Genomic DNA, 19541 nt, shown 5'->3' with positions numbered 1-19541 from the left:
ATATAGAGACATGCGATAAAAAATATTTCCCTATTCCACCCGTAAAGGGGTGAAAATGGAGTAAAATGTTTACATATTCCTTGCAAAGTTGAAAAACTATAATAATATATATTTATGGAAGATTTTTTTCATAATTTGTCCAAGATTTTATCCTTTAAATATCTAAAAAAGTATCTACAAGAACTATACAGAATATGTCTACGAAAACTGTACATGTAGCTACGAGAATTGTACAGGTCACTGCAAAAACTTTACAGGTTGCTACGAGAACTGTATTGTTATATTTTGTTCGCTATGAAAATGGCTACAAGAACTGCAGTGGTCGCCGGTCGGTACTGTACAGGTTGCTACGAGAACTGTACTGCTCGCTAAAAACATTTTACAGGTTGCTACGAGAACTGTACAGGTGTCTACGAGAACTGCACACATCGTTACGAAATCTTTACAGGTTGCTGTGGCAAAGTATTTGAAGCCATTTAATAAACAAGTACTTACATTTCTGCGAGTCAGTCTTGTGTGGCGACTTCTTGTCGCGGCCCATGGCTGCGCGGGGGCGGGAGCGGAAGCGGGCGCGGGGGGCGGGCGAGTACTATCGGCCGCGCCGCGCGCCGAGCGCCACCGTATTCTCGTGGTTATGCCAGATACCTGTAACAACAAAATATATTGTTAATGTTTTGCTTTTTTTTTATGAAATAGACCTGGGCTCTGATTCACAATGCCCAATTTTACTCGAATTCAGAAACTACGGTAAAGTTTCCGAATCCGTGTCGAACGAAAATCGTGAATCGCCCTGCAGGAGACATACATGAACGTTTCCATTTAGAGCCTGTCCAGATGAGGTGTTTTACACGCGTACCCGAGATACTAGAGCTACATATTATATCACGTCCTGTCTACGCGCGTTTTCTTACTTCTTGCGCATAAAACGCTTGCAATGAGCGGGACTCTCCACTCGCCCGTAAAACGCGCGAGTGACGCGCGAGTCGAGATACTTGGGTGCCATTGCGGCGTCCAGAACTACGCGCGAGTCCATTACGAATGGACGTATTTGATTGGAGCGTGATCACTTTGAGTCCATGTTTGTAGCGTAAAAACGCGCGTAAAATGCGGTATCTGGATGCAATAGAAATTGATACGCGCGTATGGAGCGAAGCAAAACGCTTCGTCTGGACAGGCACTTAGGCTAGACCGCACTTATAGGCAACGCTGCAGGGTCGCGACACGTTACGGTCAAATATTATTTGTATGAAATCGTACGCACTAAACGGCAATTCTATGTTACATTTAAAAGTTATAAAAGTATCTATTGTGGTCTTGCCTTTGGCCATAGGCCATAGCTGTATAGTGGTATAGTGTATACAGTAAGTCATTCTCATCCTGAGCATTAGATTTTGTAGACTTTGTAGGGCTTGGTTAAATTTTTTTAACGCAATATAATTGACAATTGTCTGTAGAAACTAACGCTAATTTTTCTATAACTTACGCAAAATATCATAATTCATAATTCTAATTTAACACACATTAAAAACCCTGCAGCTAGTTAACGAAAAAATAACATGATACGAATTAAGAATACTGCTTCTAATATATAATTCATCATAGCAGAACTTAGTTCCAATTATGTCCCAAGTCCCAACACGAGGACACAATTAGTATAGGTTCAGTGTTCACAGGGTCTGATATTAGTCTCCCGCCAGGCGCTCACTGGAGCGGGAGAATTCATTAACCTTCCGGAATAACGATCAAAGTGATTAACCCATTAAGGCTAGCGGCGGAAGCGGCAGCGGTAGCGAGAGCGGGAGCGACAGCGGGGAAAAATATATGGATATTCAAAGTTTATTGCACTGCAGCTTTGTTATTCTAAATAACAATGTGCAGTATTATGAGATTAAATAAATATTATTTTATTTACATTGCATTGCCGAAATCTTAAGCCGTCGGATAGGTGGGCTACACCGATTTTGTTGAAATTATGTATTTCAACAAAATCGGTGTAGCCCTTTCAAAGGAGTTGAGCAGCAAACACCAGGACATGAAAAATGTATTTATTTCATTAATGTACTATCAGAGAAGTTGATTCCTATGCAAATCGGGGACCTAAGTAGTTTGGTCGCGTTACGTCAAACCCAGCTGACAGATCACAATTAACATTGAATTGACATATTCGACCAAATAACGTTGGTTTGTCAATTGCATAGGAATCAACTTCCTCGGTGGTACATTATACAATTGCTTCTGCTGTACAGTCAAACTAAATAAACATTATTTCGCCGTCTCTCTGGCTCTACTTTGATTATTGAGATAGTTTCAAATTAATTAAAGTTAGGGATTCATAAGTACGCAATTGCCTGGGCTATGTGTCATTAGTAAACATCTTAAAGTGTAGTTTGTAACCACTTTCCACTGGTATAACATAGCTTTGCAGGCCAGCCTATGTTTAAATCAGACAATCTTGTATAATACTTACATCCATAATTATTATAGCATTGTACATGGGCGTACCGAGGGGGGGCAGGGGGGGCAGCTGCCCCCCCCCCCCCCCCCCCTGGATCATGTTGACGTCCCTACTTAGTATATTATCTAGTACTTTTATCTATAAAAAAAAATTAAGAACGAATTTTTGCCATTTGTTTGCAATACAATATTTTTACAACTAAAAATTATTAATTTTTTATTCTTTATAAACACCTAGCTTATGAAAAATCTGATTTGCCCCCCCCTGGCCCAGAACCTGGGTGATTTGCCCCCCCCTGGCACCAGAACCTGGGTAATTTGCCCCCCCTGGCCCAGAACCTGGGTACGCCCATGGCATTGTATGCATCAGAATTTCAGATGAGAACGAACGATCACTAAGCAGATTGTCATAATCCTGAAATTGAATATTCGAACTATGAGAATAGAGCTATAATGAAAATTCAAAAGAAAAAACATCGCACAGATTATAAATCTTATGAATTAAAAATTCACCTTTCGAAAATGTTTCTTGCTACGCTTTGCTACATTACTGCAAAATAGAAAAAAAGCTTTCCCAATTTTCAGTGCATTTTCAGCAGCAAAATAGCACTGTATCAAGTATAGCACTGTATCAAGTATTAATTCGAGTAGAACGTGTAAAATATCGTACAGCGATAATTGCTTTACCAATTCAGTTGATAACGTTCTTATTGTTCTATCTCTTAATTGCTTGGTTCTTTCCTTTGTCGCTTGTTTTAATTGATCTATGTTGTTTTGACCAACACAAACGTTTTGTAAATCGTTTGTTTTGGTAAATTGAGTCATAAATTGTGGTAAAAACAGCACAATAATAGAGTGAAAATAGACTGAAGGCAGTTTTCACACAACAAAACTCTACGTTTTGCTACCTCTTATTTGTAAAAAAACCATATTAGGAGACGTTACATGATAATTGATGACGAATTACTCTTGAGTAGCTGGCATTTTTAATTAGCTGATGCAATAACGGTAATAGCCATCTCAATAATATTATTAATTAAGCTGGCTACCATTATTGAAACTTTTGTTATTAATATGCTTCTTTCTTTGCTCTATGCTTCATGGTTGGTCCCAGTTTTGACCTGTTCATTTCTGTGGACTAGACCGACTATATTGCGATGCGGTATGTACTTGGGCAACCACACATTTAAAATTATGTCCCAGGCACTACACTATTTGAAATGTAATTACTTCGCTCTGAAAATATTGTACAAATCATCCACAACGGATACAAAAGCGTTTTTTTTTTTAATGAAATAAGGGGGCAAACGAGCAAACGGGTCACCTGATGGAAAGCAACTTCCGTCGGCCATGAACAGTCGCAGCATCAGAAGAGCTGCAAGTGCGTTGCCGGCCTTTTAAGAGGGAATAGGGTAATAGGGGAGGGTAGGGAAGGGAAGGGAATAGTTGAGGGTAGGTAAGGGAATAGGGTAGGGGTTAGAGGATTGGGCCTCCGGTAAACTCACTCACTCGGCGAAACACAGCGCAAGCGCTGTTTCACGCCGGTTTTCTGTGAGAACGTGGTATTTATCCGGTCGAGCCGGCCCATTCATGCCGAAGCATGACTCTCCCATGTATAGCATGACTCTCCCACGTATAACTTTTTTTTGCTTGTGCTCAATTTTTCATCATACTTTTCGCATCGTATATCAGGATATTTTTATCATCCACCTGCTTGTATCGAGGCGCCTTACAGTAACGTAATTTATCACCCTACCTACTACCTACTAGCTATACTACTGTGTGCTCAAGCGTCTACGTCAACGTCAGCTCGGGGCAGCTAGCCAATTAATTCCGATAAGTAGGGCTTAGTCAAATAAACCCTTATTAGTTTTGCTATCCACTGATGGCCTTAAGGTGTTCCTTGAAGGTATTATGGTGCATGTCAGGCTTATGGTTAGGACGGTTTAGGTTAAAAAGTGATATACTTGTTGGTGGTACATACTCGTAGAAGAGGTTTTTAGACTGTGCATTCAAGGATATTCAAAAGTATAATACAAAAGTATTTTAGAAAACTCTCTCTAATATATTTTTAAGAAAAACTTCAATACTTCTCCAAAAGAAATACTGAGTATAAAAAATTTAAGGTTTCTACCAAATCTAACAATTAAAAAAAAGTCTTTAAATATTCTTTTCTAACCTGTTTAATCGTCCTACACAAGATACACTTCTTTGCGTACTCCATAATAACTTGAACACTTATTACCCTTTCCCTTTATCCTCAATTGAATTATAACATATAAAATTGCATATAATAACAAAGGTGATAAACAGTAACAGAATAAATTTACCGAGGCCCGTCACAGCCTGGCTCGGCGCCAGAAGATACGGAAAGGATTTACCTCGCGATAAGTTACGACTTACCGTCAATGTACACTTTATTACCTTTAAACGTTTGTTTCTGATTTAAATTACAAGGAAAATGGACTTAGTTTCAAAATTTTGGGTTTATAATGTCTTGTAGGCTACGGTAGGTTCTATCGTAGTCGGAACTCTGCCGTAAGCGAGGAGTGGAGCACAATTATTTTGCATTTGATGAATACCTTTACGCATCCAGGTCCCGCCTAGGGAGGACCACCGAGGTATGTGGGACTCCCCGGGGTCCGCACCCGGGACTACCCACAAAAACTACAACGGTATTCCTGATCTTGAAGGTGGAACTACGGGAAACACGTGATACACGACTGCAGAGGAGTGGAGCACCATGCATTTTAGTGGATAGATCCTACTGCGGAGGCCCACATACCCCGGCCGATATCCCCCATCCCATCCGCAGGGGATGCGTAAACCATTTCCCATGTAAAGAAGAAGAGTTTATAATGTAGTCACCACTAAAATATGACCACGAATGGTTTTCAGGCAAAAAGCTATCCTATGACTTTTTCTGACCCATAGCAGAAAAAGGTTTTGTAAAGTTATTTTTCAAGATTCGCATTTGTAAAGTTAGTACTATGTATTAAATTCCGCAATTGAAAATTATTTTACCACAAAAATTTTGCCCCGCTGAAAGAAACTTAGTTAAGCTCCGTTTGAAAATTGCCACAGATATTTATTATAAGATATTGCATCTTCAAGAATGTTATCAAAATACCGAGGTTGGAATTCTTGCGAGCAATCTTGCTTAAAATGTGCTACACGACGCGCGCCTGTCTACGAAAATTCCAATACTGTGCATACAAAACTCCCCCCCCCCCCCTTCTACCCACGACAAACTCGGTGGAAATTTAAAGTGCAAATAGAAAGAAAGTGACTAGATGGCGCCCGCAACTCTGTTGCGCCAAAATTCCTTACAGTCATTTTGTGTAACTTTGAATTGCGGTTTAACTTTGAACAATATAGTAATATAATAATGTAAGTTAGACCGCAATTCGAAGTTACCCAAAATGAGCGTAATCGAGCGGGAACCGTATTTTTTTCCATTTTAAAGTATCTCCATAGCACATTTCAGCGAAATCGGTTCAGCGGTTTGGGCGTGAAGAGGTAACAGACAGACAGACAGGCAGACTTTCGCATTTGTAATAGTATAATATGGATAAATAATAATAGTTTCGTAGCACTCTCGTAGCAATATATTGTACATATTGTACAATGTTGTGACTCATAGAACTATAGCACTTGGGTGAAAGAAAATCATTAATTGTTAGTGATTTCTTAGGTTTTTTTTAATGAAATAAGGGGGCAAACGAGCAAACGGGTTACCTGATGAAAAGCAACTTCCGTCGCCCATGGACACTCGCAGCATCAGAAGAGCTGCAGGTGCGTTGCCGGCCTTTTAAGGGGTAATAGGGGAGGGTAGGGAAGGGAATAGGGGAGGGTACGAAAGGGAATAGGGGCGGGTACGGAAGGAAATAGGGGAGAGTAGGGAAAGGAAAAGGGTAGGGGATTGGGCCTCCGGTAAACTCACTCACTCGGCGAAACACAGCGGAAGCGCTGTTTCACGCCAGTTTTCTGTGAGGACGTGGTATTTCTCGGGTCGAGCCGGCCCATTCGTGCTGAAGCATGGCTCTCCCACGTCAGGTTTACGCGAGTATCACTCATTATATTACAAGGTTCAAAAATATGTTACTATTATTATAACACAATAACGTTTAGCGGAAAAGGTACGAATTAACACTAACAATTAATTATATTACAAGGTTCAAACACTTACGGATTTTGTCGCGGAGCACTTTGATTAACCCCGACGTTTCGGCTACTTTACAGCGGCCATGGTCACGGGTGGACCAACCCAATATAATCGGAGAAACAAAGGCTCACCGACTCGGTTGGCTGGGCCACGTGGAAAGAATGGGAGAGGATCGCGGGGTAAAAAGAGCGTATAAGGGCCGTCCAACAGGCCGTCGTCCTGTTGGACGGCCCATTTATCGCTTGAGAGATGCTGTTGAGGCTGACCTGCGTGACCTTCAAGTCAGTAACTGGCAGGAGGTAGCGCAGGACAGGGCTCAATGGCGGAAGCTCATTTCGGAGGCCAAGATCCACTTTGGGTCGCTGAGCTAGCGGAGTTTGTTAGTTAGTTAGTTAGTTCGTACCTTTTGAGCTAAACGGTAATTGTGTTATAATAATAGTAACATATTCGAGCAAAATGATTATAATAATATGACTTTAATTTTCGTAGCAATGTCGTAACTCGTAGCCATTGCATTTGGGGGTAAGGTAGGGGGAAAGAAATGATGAGTTGGCCTGTCAGGGCCTGTAGACAAGTGGCAAAACGCTAACGCTAACGCTAGAGCTACAAAATGTATGCGATTTGACATAAGTCATCGCTTCGCTAGCGAATACTAATGTCAAATCCATACATTTTGTAGCGCTAGCGTTAGCATTAGCGTTTTGCCACTTGTCTACGGGGGCAGGTCTACTTACTCTTGGGCGTTTTTCAAGCAATAATATTAAAGCGTAAGGATTTTGCCGTTCTCTTACTTAGGACTGTAAAAGCTGAAATATCTCGTTTTTACTTTTCCACGTAAAATATAAAGTACACATTAGTGTCACAATTACCAGCAAACTCAGGATTATCTTGAAACATTTTACTGAATTAGCATTATTTATTTATACGTGGGAGATCCATGCTTCGGCACGAATGGGTCGGCTGCACCTGCAGCTCTTTTGATGGCGACTGAAGTTGCTTTCCATCAGGTGACCCGTTTGCTCGTTTGCCCCCTTATTTCATTAAAAAAATATCCTTGAAAAGTTACGCAATTGCTATCACTGTGGAAGAGCAATTATTGCGAGTAAATAGACGACTACAATAAAAACATTTGAAACAACGAAAATGTGCAGAGATCGCCAAGAAGCAACAGTAAAACCAAGCGGCGGAAAATGATAATATACCTACATTGCCAGCGTTAAAACTTACTCCGGCAATGTGATAGCGGGCTATAGGTCCAGAGGGAGGCTGTTCTTTTATTGTTAAAGCTATTTACGATCGGTGCGGCATAAATTAATGCCTTAGAGCCTCTGTACGCTTCAGTTATTTCGCTTGTGGGCAAAATGGAACGTAATTTTATCGTATGTCGACTGGTAAGCGTTTTTTTACCACACACGGAGCCAAAAACCTAATATTATCATTTCAGACGTTGTCATGGAGAAATTCTTTATGTCACGCCGATCTCAGATGCTTCGATAATCGTGATTTAGGGCTGCGCGGCGTTTGTTATGTTACAACACTATTAAGGGAACGAAAACTAGATAAACGTTTGCTCAGACGTACAGAATAAGCATACATAATTACAACAATATCGTTGCAGAAGACATTTCAAAAGAGTTTGATAACAAGATTGCCTGGAAGAAACCGCTTTCAGCGGTAAGACCGCCTGTTTGCACAGATTCTCATAGTGTTTTATTTTAAACTGTAATTTAGCGAGTTTTAAAGATATAGATGTATGTTGCTTGATATTGCCCGTAACAAAATGTATGCAGAAATTCATGAATTCCGAGAAAGATTATTTTTTCCATGAAAACTGGTTAATTGCAATTTTGAAAATAGCTTGTGTAAGATCATCCGTAAAAGTTTGACCAGCCAACTTAAAACGGCTACGGAAACTAATTAAAGTTCACAACTTCAGTCCGACTACCAAGTAGCTACATCAACTATTGTACAGCTTTAAGCTGGGTTACACACTAACCCCTTTGATAATAAAGCTAATTACGCAGCTTATTGCCATTATAAATACGCTATTTTTGTCTATCATCTGACATTCCAGTGTGTCAGACAAAGATAATGAGATCTGCCTGCCTAGCATACGCCAACGAGATATCTCACTCTACATGTTTTCTTGGTGTTTAATGGTTTGTCTCTTCATTTCTTTTGACCCTAGCATGGCAAACATTTTTTCTCGCGTAGATCTATCATCGAAATAACACATTGTTACAGAGTTTTGTCGAGATAATGTCGAGATTTTGACATTATGAGACGAGTAGTTTTTAATTATCTCGAGAGTGAGATATCTCGTTGACATATGCTAGGCAGGCTGGTATAGTAATTTTTAGAGTTCCGTTACCAGAGGGTAAAACTTGACTCTATTACTAAGACTTCTGTCCGTCTGTCTGTCCATCTGTCTGTCTGTCTCCAGGCTGTTTCTCAAGAACCGCTATAGCTAGACTTCTGAATTTTTTACAGATTGTGTATATCCGTTGCCGCTATAACAACAAATACTAAAAATAAAATAAAATTTATATTCAAGGGGGGCTCCCATACAATAAACGTGATTTTGTTGGCCTTTTTCGCTCTATGTCGATAATAGCAACAAAACACTTGACACGAAATCCTCATTTATATGTGCAATTTAATAAAATTTATATTATTAGTAATATATGGTACCCGTAATACAAGTCCTTCAGGTACTTACCACGGGGCCAGACTGACGTGGTGTGAAGCGTCCATAGACATTATTATTAGATATTATTATTATTATATTACGAGCATTACAAATAAGAATTAACGTCTTGCAGTTGTAATAAAAAATACTTCAATTTAATGACAAGCGAAATAATTATATAAATGTAAGCAATTTAAGCTTGCGATAAAAAGCATTAAAACGAGCGACATTCAGTAATTCCGCTCATATTGGGGTAATTCATTAGTTACGTAATTTTTCGGTCGGTTGACTCTTGTAGTTATTACCGCTCTGGACGTGGAAGTCTATTGCACCTAGACTAGGTATGCCGGAAATACTATGAGCCAGTTTAAATTAGAGTGTAGCTTTTCATTAAAAATTAATTCAGCATTTCGTTTAGTTTTGCTAAACGTAGTTCATTGCACTAGCAGCTAGCTCAATGTATTATTTTAGATATTACATATATAAGATGTTTCTTGTGAACTTGTATTAAGTATTTGCAAAACGATTCGCCTAAACCGTGCATTTTTCTCAGTTGTTCAGTACCCTACATCGGCTTTTAATCCAAATAATCCAAAAAGAGTGCCTATTTGTAATACGATTAAAGTATACTTTTCATATTTTAAAGTTAAAACTAGTTTATTTTATTATTCTGATGTACTTATAGTGATTAGTGATTACAATTTGTTAACCAAAAGTTAAAATACTTACTAGTTTTAAATTTTTTGAAATTATTTTAATATCTTCGGGTTCAGTCGTTAGACAATTTTAAGTAATTTTACTATATCTAAAATGCATCCAATATTCACTTCCTCTCAGTTACACTCTACAAACTTCTATTCGAGACACACAAACAAAGCATATCGCAAATTTATCTCTTCACACCAAGTTGGGTTTGGATTGTATTGGAAGTTTATGGTGGACCAGCAACTTGCACCACATCGATCATTGTTATCTCAATCCCACAGGCACCGACTCCATGCTTAGTTAACTATCACTAAGGGCCTGGTTCACCACTTCCTGATAAGCGACGAATAGGCCATCCACCAATTAACTTGACAGATCAAGTATGGAGAATCTGTCAAAAAAGTTGTAAATAGCCTATTCGGCACTTTATCAGAGAGCGGTGAAACAGGCCCTAAATCTTATAGCCTTGTGTTAATACATAAAGAAACAACGCCTAAAAAATCATCAATAGGATATATTACTGCAATGTTTTCACGCTAGACGGCAGCTCCAGCAAGCTTTCGACGTTTGACAACGTTTCCGTCAATTTTCTGATATGATGTGTGCAACATGTCGGATATTATTTATTGTATGTAACGCCCTCTGCTTCAACCTTTGCATAAAATCCCCTTTTAGAAAATCTACAGGCTTCTTACAGACGAACGGCACGTGTCGGCAGCACGTGTCGGCGGCAGCCGCCGGCAGCGGCCGTCGACAGTTTATGACGCTTGCAGGGGCCTACCACGACCTTTCCTAAAACTAACTATAATGTTTCCAGAACACTTTTTTGTAAGATTACATTAACATTAACGTATCTTTTCAAATAATATAATAATTTTACTAAAAACAGTAAAGATACAAAACTTAACAGTGTTCGCTGTGAAATATCAACTTTTTTAAGATCGCTAGTTTGATGTTAAAGTAATATTACTCATCTGTCAAACGGTGTCGCTTAGTTGAGGTGGTGGTAAGCCCCCAGTTCTGACGTACCTCCTAAAGGTAAGCGTCCACAGGTCGGTATCGTACGCAACGGCGATGTCTCGCATCAAACGGATAATTTTTTCATAGTACTTCCACTGTATCGGCAGCTTAAAGATTACCGACGACAGGTAATCCGTACGCTGCCGATACAGTGGACGTTTTGTAAAAAAATTATCCGTTTGATACGAGACGTCCGTTGCGTACGATACCGACCTATGGACGCTTACCTTTACGCGGTACGTCACAACTGCAAGCACGATTCTGTCGACGGCTGCCGTCGAATGCCGCCGACTACCGCCAACACGTGCCGCCGTTTGCCGCCGACACGTGCCGTTCGTCTATAAGTGCTCGACGTCAATAAAATTATTCTTATAAGTGAAAATTACAAAATAATTTTAGCCCTCTCCACAACCGATAGGTTTTTATTGTTGCTTTACAAATTGCCCTTAAACATTAATAGCCATATTGCCTTGAACTTTATGGCTCAAAATAAGTTTATCGCAACTCGCAAGGGAATCTTAATTTTTTTCGAGATAAAAATATCCTTTGCCGAGACTCAAAGTATAACCAAAATTTTACTAAAATGTGTTGAGCAGTATTATGCCAGAAGAGGTAACATACAAACCACTTTCGCATTTATAATATTAGCAACGGAGTAGACCAGTCTTTCCTAAAGTGGGCGATAATGCCCCCTTGTGGGCGCTGAAGGTCTGAAGGGGGGCTGTGGGACCAAGAAAAAAAAAAGGGGGCGTTGTGCAGAGGCTTCGGGGATGATTGATTTCATCTGGATGCATTTTAAATTGAAAGAATGGGGGCGCTAAAACATAATTTGTTCCCAAAGTGGGCAGTAGACAAAATAAGTTTGGGAACCTCTGGAGTAGATAGTGGGCATATTATTCTGTATTGTACAGAAACCTTCATGTATAGGCAATGTGGCAGCGGATTCTTTTTATATGCTAATATTCACTTTATATCCTATTGAATATTGTAATTCGAATCGTATCTGCAATTCCATACAGGATTTATTGGGTTAGTAATAAAACTATTCTGGTCGTTGTATTGTAATATAATATACCTCCTTAAGGAGATTTGAAACAATCAAACTAAGGAGCTCTTAACAGTACTTCCACTTGACATGGATTAGCAATAATCTAACAAGTAGACAAACAAAATTCCAAATGTCCGGACTTAGTAACTAATATTTTTTAACGGTAAGCTTTCTACAAGTAAGTTTTGAGTCCATAATATTTCTTGCAGCCGGCGTATTCGTGCCAAAGCATAGCTACCTAGAGGTCATTAAAATGCTATCTTTTCTATAGTAAATCCCAATTAAAACTATAATTTGTTCCGTAAACGATGATGCTTAAAATACACAGTTTGTACACGCGCGGGTTGTGGCGAAAATTAATAGGATTCGTGTTTGTAATTACAGGCGCCGACCGCAGACGCCATCATTACTTCAGTTAAAAACTTTTTTAAATATAAATTATGTTAGCCGTTTAATATTTACACCTCCTACTAAACTACTAGAGATACATGATACATCATATACGGGTGAATTTCCCAAACGCCTTTTTTTTTGTCTTCGTTGAAATTACTATTAAAAAAAGGAATAATGTTGTAAATTATTTGTTTTACTATTCAATGGGTAGGTAATAGGATTGTGGCAAAAATATAATATGCCTAGGACTATTACAAAGGTAGAAATAATTTACTTGATGATCTATTTTTATCAAATCGGTGCTGTCCCTCTACTTTTTTCACAAACAAAAACGCTTACATACTTGAAAATATGAATAATTTAAGGGTATACGAGTAACTTATATTATTTCGTAGAATATTAGTTAATCTATTATTATATACCATATTTTATTACATAATTAACGACTATAGTTACTTAGAGGCACAAATGTACTTGTCCTGAGAATTTTCCTCATATCGCTGGATAAAAGAAATTTGAGCATTACTTTTCATCGACGAGTCGGGCAGTCTCCCCACCCCAATTTTAATTTACTCCTTAGTGTGTGCTTCCACGCAGTCAAGAGTTTTCGTCAAACCGCTGCATATTCGTGCCAACAATATAAGTATGCCATTAAAATGTTCTCGGGCAATTATTTTATAATATCGGTGATTGAATTTTTTTAATGTAATTAATAGTTCTAAAATTGTTGTTTAGTTCTAATGAATGTATTAAGTGATTAGGCTTCATTATCTGTAACCAGATATATCTTAGATATAATGCATTTTTTATAATTTCCTAAAAAGTGAGTTTTTTCTCACGTCGCTGCTCTCATATCGGTGTAATCGGTGGTCATTTTAACCACCGATATGATAATTTACACCGAAATTATAAGAAAAAACGAAACGGTGTCTTAAATCTAATATCGGTGTTTGGAATCATGACCAACGCACAGTTTTGTCACATCGGTGGATTGCTTTATCATATCGGTGAATTGTTTTATCATATCGGTTGATCTAGTGGCATTTTGTTAAGTATACAAAGAAATTGCAAATGCGCATGATAGTAAAAATGAATGGATGTAAGCCATTTAAAGTTTTTACTTTATTTTTCTTTTTACATCTAGTTCATTTTAATAAAGGCAACGATGATAAATTTTATTATTTTATTTATTTTATATCCCTACATCAAATGACTGGATTTCCCAAGCCGCTTTTTTGCGTGGCAAGGCTGAAAGCTATCTTATTTTTTCAAGATATCGTTTTAATTTTTGATTTTAAAAGTAAAACATAACGCTTATAATTTGGGCCTATCTTTATTTTTTTTAATAATTATTATTTTACAAGAAAATAAACATAATTTATAGGCGATTTCCAATTTTGGTGGCTTGTCGCCGAACTATTTTACTCAATATCTAGACTGATTAACAGAAAACTTGATACTGGATTAGATTTTTATTTTTATGTAGTCGTTTTATATAGTTGACTCTTCATAATATATCAATTTTATTGTTGTAACTTCTGTAGTTGAGTTTTACAGTTTAGGTCTGTCGCGGAAATTTTTTAAATTTTGGTGGGATTTACAAAACGTTGTTTCTAAAAAATACCATTGATCCCTTAAGCATAAAAGATACGCCATTTGCTTCATTCAGCCACACGCTAACCAGTTTAGGAGGTGGCTGTGGGCTGGGTCGTACCAGTTTCCAGCCAGAAATGAAAGAAAACCGTTTTATCACAAAACCCCCGATTTTATGCAATTTTGGAGTACTTAAATTATCCTACTTGTGGCAATAATATCATGTTGTTATTTTGAATATCGGTAGAGTTTTGGTTTGTTTAAGTTAAGTTATTGTGCTATAACTTTAGTGCACGAATTTTTTTTAATGATTATTTTTCTCGCAAATCCCAATTTTGGTTAGTAAATTTTGGTGGGTAAGAGGGTGTGTAAAACATTATTTTTACAAAATAACATTGATTCTTGAAGCATAAAAAATACGCCATTCACCTCATTCTGTCATAAGCTAACTTGTCTAGGTGGTGGTTGTTGTAACAGTTCCCCGTAAACACCTAATCTCCAATTTTGGTGGAAACAAAAATTTCCACCAAAATTATATAAAAATGCAAGTTGTTGAAATCCACTCAAATATTGTAAAACATTTTAAAAATATTTTAATTTTATTTTAAGCACCCCGTTCTTGATCGAAATAAATACATAAATATAATATTATAAAAATAATATTATCACAACGCTGGATTAGTATGTCATTTCGGTGGTTAAGCTAATCATACTCGTATCGGTGCACAGAAATAAAAATCGGTGCCGGTTTATCATATCGGTGGAAACCAGAATTCAAACTGAATTTTCTTCTTAGTCTTAAATGATACGTTAATGATATTAAATTTGGGAACCTGAAAAGTATATAAAATATGTATAAATAAAAAAGTTCACCGATATGATAAAAAAAAGGTCATTTGTTGAAATTCACCCATACAGCGGATAATTTGGCACTTATACTACGGACAAGTCACTCTAAAAAGGCACATGAAACCTAAGCATTATTAAAAATATAATATAGTTTCTTATGTCAATGAAAAGAGACTACATAGTGCATTGTTCCGTGCGTTGCACTGCGGTTGCACACATAAATGCATATTTTATATGCCACACAGTATTATGATCGACGGACAGCAGATAAACTGACTACTGTGTTCACTGATGACTGCAAACGTGAATGCAATAATCAAATCCGCTCCAACGGCTTTAAATAGCACTTACGAACTAATTTAATCAAAGATATCTGGGCGATAAATCCAACCCGCCAGACAGTAAATAGTACAAAAACAATCCCGATCACTCCGTCCATAAACAAAGAATATGGCGGCAGAAATAAAGACATTTATATTAACTTTTAAATAAAGCTTTATCCTCAGTTCGTTAAACGCGATTGGTTCTGGTGGGCTCGGATAAAATCCATTTAATAAACTTTACTGAGCCAATATAAATTTTTATAGCGTTGTCAATAAACAGCCAACCCTCAGGGAACTTTATTTCTATGCGCAGATTTACGGATGAAGCGACACTTTTGACAGGTTCGATTTTTATCGCTAGCTTTTAATTCTGGCTAGAATTTTTTAAATTGTGAGGCAACATCTGTTCTGAAGGGTGAATCCAGGTTGAAATTAACAAAATAAGGCGCAATTTAGTGATTAATACTTCAGTGAAACGCCGCTTGTTATAATGCTTTGTTCAAACGTGGTTTAAACCTACGCGACCAAGCGATTGCGAAGCGGGAGCGTCAAGTTGCGTCAAGTTGGCAAATGTGTATTTCGAACATTAAGGTTATATACCTAGCGGAATAGAGCAACAATCTCGAGCTGTCAAACGAAACCAAAAGTGGTTTTCATCTGTGTGAAAAATATGCGTACGTACTACGTATATACACTTACACAAGCATGATTGAACATGAATTCTATGACATTAAATTGTCAACGTGCGGCACGTGCCGACTGGACGTCAAAAAAAGAGTGCTGCTGTCATGTATCACACGTCTCTTTTTACCACACAGTGTTACTGATAGTGACATCTCTCTTGCTCAGGCCTTTGTTTCTCTATTCCGCTAGGTTATTTACTTTATGGTTTCGAAGTGCACATAACTAGACCTCTTTTTTAAACCATTTGACAACTTGACGCTCCCGCTTCGCAGTCGCTTGGTCGCGTAGGTTTGAACAAAGCATAAATGTATTCACAATTCACGTCGTTGCGTCGCGTTTCTTAAAATTCCTTGTAAAGCGGTAGCGGCTAAACAATCTACAACAACAAAAGAAGCGCAATTATAAAGAAAATGGCTGTCGCCGTGAAAACATTTGAAACAAAACGCAATCAAAAGTATGATACTTGTCCTTTTGTGACTCGAGAACTACTTTGTGTAATAAAGGGCGGCACTTTACTGCAAAGGGTTTGAGGACAGAGCTCACTTACGGCTGACTAGGGTTACCAAGCGTTTAGACCGAAAAACCGGACAAATCACCTAATTTAGACTCGACTGACGAGGTCTGGCGGGTGAATGAACATGCAAACTAGGGCAAAACTATTATGGAAAAATACTTACGATCCGATGCTACTACTACTAATCGGCCAGTGGACACTAGACAGTAGAAAAACTGAGTCCAGCTTCATCCTAACGCCTGGCGACCCTACGAACGGTTTGGGAATAACGTATTTGAGCCTTAAAGATGAATGATACATCTTACGGTTTATGAATATTGTGACATTTTTGTTAGGTTTTTCGAACCCTTTCTGTTTTGAAAGCATACATTCTATCCCGGCCCCTAGACGAGTAATTTTATTGTCAATTTCACGTATTGCGTAATATTATTGACCGTCTAGGGTTGATATTGAACATCGCGGCATCGCGCGGCTTCAATCTAATTGTCAAATTGTGATATTGACAATAAAATTGCTCGTCTAGGGGCCGGTTAAGAGGACCGAAGCTTCTTGAAATAAATACACGTCATAGTCAGGTAAGTTCAGTTTATTTAAATATGACAAGAAACATTTCCAAGACATTAAACCGTTTAAATCGGCAGGACATGCTGACATCTTCAAGTCTATCCACCGCGGAGGATACTCTTCTGACGCTAGAATTCCTTCCCTCAATTGCTTCGTAGTCTGATAAACAAAACTGATTTTAGCAAGCATTTCCCCGGACTGATCTATCCATTTCTGAAAAATCAGTTTACCTCCAATCGGCGTCTTTTCTACTTGGTCAGGAAGCGTAAACTCTTCGATGTCCAGTGCATCTACCAGTGATTGTATATTCGTATCGTGTCCCACCATGAGTACTAGTTTCGTATCACTCAATAGTTCATCACAAATATAATCGAGCAATACTTTTGCCGCCAGTCGAGCTAAATAAGGACTATGGGAAAAAACGTTTAAACTCGCTCGTGAAATTTCCCCCAGCAGTCGTTCCAAATTCTCAAAATCGCCAACACTTTCCATCGCGAAACCCTCGTAATAAGCCATAAGATATGCGTCGACTATTTCATTTCCATATTTCAGAGGTCCTATCAGTTCTGGTTCCTTGCCAATTTCATAACAAATTTTGTCACTCGAATTCGCGAAACTGCAAATTCGATGCTCCTGACAAATGGATGCATCGCTTATATCCAGCAGTTTATCCAGTTCCACATACGCACCTTTTAAGTCGAGTTTGTTTAAATTATTTTCCATTTCCTCCGCAACGAGATTCTTCGTTTGGGGTGGTGTGTTTCTGTAACTGGTATTGAAAACTGGGTCCATTTGGTCTGGATCAATACTATGAACTTTGACATCGCAATTCGGGAACGCGCCGTCAACGAAAGCTTTAGCCGTTTCTGTGGTCCTTTGTAGTGTGTTAGCGTAAATATAAACAGAATCGTCACTCGGGCAGTTCGGTACCAGTTTTTTCGTTTTGAGCCAGTTGCCAATATATTCGCCCATATGTTTTTCTAAATTCGCTCCTTTGGGTGTCAACTGTCCCGTGTATGTTGACGCTGGCCAAATGTCAACGATCTCCTTCAAGTTATTATCAGTCACCGGCTCTCGAATATTATGGCGACTGAATATCAGTGCTTTCTCCAATTTCAAATTGTAAACACCGCACACACATAAACACAGTATTGTCAATTTAAGCGCCATTTTGCGACTAAAAGAGGTAGCCAAGCTAGCACATCCTTTCTCTTTTACGATAGCTTGTCAATTGATACAATATGTTATTAAGATGCATGATATTCAGCACACATACGTACGGTAAACGTGTTCTATCGTTGGAAGCAGAGCCACTGCCATATGACACAAGTGTAGCCTGCATAATAAACGTTATAACAAAAGGTAACCTTCACTAATAAGAAAGTGTAGGTATATTAATATAAATGATATTAGTTTGCAAAGCGGCAAGGTGATTCTGTATTTTATGACAGTAACATTATTTTTGACGGTGCATTGCTGTGCAAGAGCTTTTCTAGGTGGAATTTGTAAATCATCCTTTTTTTTTAATGAAATAAGGGGGCAAACGAGCAAACAGGTCACCTGATGGAAAGCAACTTCCGTCGCCCATGTACACTCGCAGCATCAGAAGAGCTGCAGGTGCGTTGCCGGCCTTTTAAGAGGGAATAGGGTAATAGGGAAGGGTAGGGATGGGAAGGAATTAGGGGAGGGTAGGGAAGGAAATAGGGTAGGGGATTGGGCCTCCGGTAAACTCACTCACTCGGCGAAACGCAGTCTTTCTCCGGTCGAGCCGGCCCATTCGTGCCGAAGAATGGCTCTCCCACGTATAAATATATCCCTTTGCAACCTGTGATAGAGCAGTATAAAAGATTTATCCGTCCTCGGCAACATAGACATTTAAATATTTCATTGGGCGCTTGGGATCAGAACTGATGGCCCGGCTGTGGCGGCGCCAGCACATTACTTAGTGGTTTTGTTCTAACCACTGTCGAATACATGTTCGTTAATCGTTGACACCTTTAGGGGTCCGCCTTTAAATCGTTGAATTTACTGTTGTAAAGGTTTGTCGTCTATATTTGTTGAAACCTTAGAGTAAGAAAGGAACTTCGCACACGTGTTGCTTTTACGATATAACACCATAAGAGAAACAAGTTTGTTAACTAAAAATGGTATTTTCCCTATTTTCCTAAGCCGCCTCAAAAGCCAGTTTCTCAAGTTTGCTTTGACAGGAATTTATCTTTACAATACCATCGTTCATCTGGTTAAACTTGCCCTTTAACCGCGACTCTAAAATATTTCCTAAAATTAGTACTCGTCTAAAATTTTACGCCTACAAAAACATAAGCCCTAGGGAATTGACAAATTTTGTATGCGGAATTCTATTTCATTTACTAAAAAATCTAATATGTATTATAAATATGAAAGTGTTACTGTCTGTCTGACTGTCTGTTTGTTACCTGTTCACGCCCAAACTGCTGAAACAATTTTCCTGATATTTGTGAAATTACAATGTTTAATGAAGATTGTCCTTCTGTCCTTCCATACTTTTATATTAATATTGC

General features: G+C 38.4%; 1 protein-coding gene across 1 annotated transcript; it reads right to left on the bottom strand.

The window, feature by feature from the left end:
- Window positions 1-589: 589 nt before the first annotated feature.
- LOC121727136 (glucose-1-phosphatase-like) lies at window positions 590-18205 on the bottom strand. The gene is made up of 2 exons (XM_042114815.1): window positions 17232-18205; window positions 590-645 (listed from the first exon to the last, which is right to left on the bottom strand). Exons 1-2 carry the CDS (start codon window positions 18169-18171, stop codon window positions 590-592), a joined length of 996 nt encoding a protein of 331 aa, XP_041970749.1. The 5' UTR covers window positions 18172-18205.
- Between the last annotated feature and the right edge of the window lie 1336 nt (window positions 18206-19541).

This window comes from Aricia agestis, chromosome 5 (genome assembly GCF_905147365.1).
Source record: "Aricia agestis chromosome 5, ilAriAges1.1, whole genome shotgun sequence".
NCBI classification, from domain to species: domain Eukaryota; kingdom Metazoa; phylum Arthropoda; class Insecta; order Lepidoptera; family Lycaenidae; genus Aricia; species Aricia agestis.
This window is presented reverse-complemented; position numbering and strand designations above follow the sequence as displayed.

What these genes read in the sequence shown, in the direction of transcription:
- LOC121727136 (XM_042114815.1), bottom strand. Translation starts at nt 18,171, where the DNA reads ATGGCGCTTAAATTGACAATACTGTGTTTATGTGTGTGCGGTGTTTAC. An exon ending in AGAAAAGACGCCGATTGGAG is followed by an intron (nt 646 to 17,231) that starts GTAAACTGATTT and finishes TTGTTGTTACAG; the next exon opens with GTATCTGGCATAACCACGAG.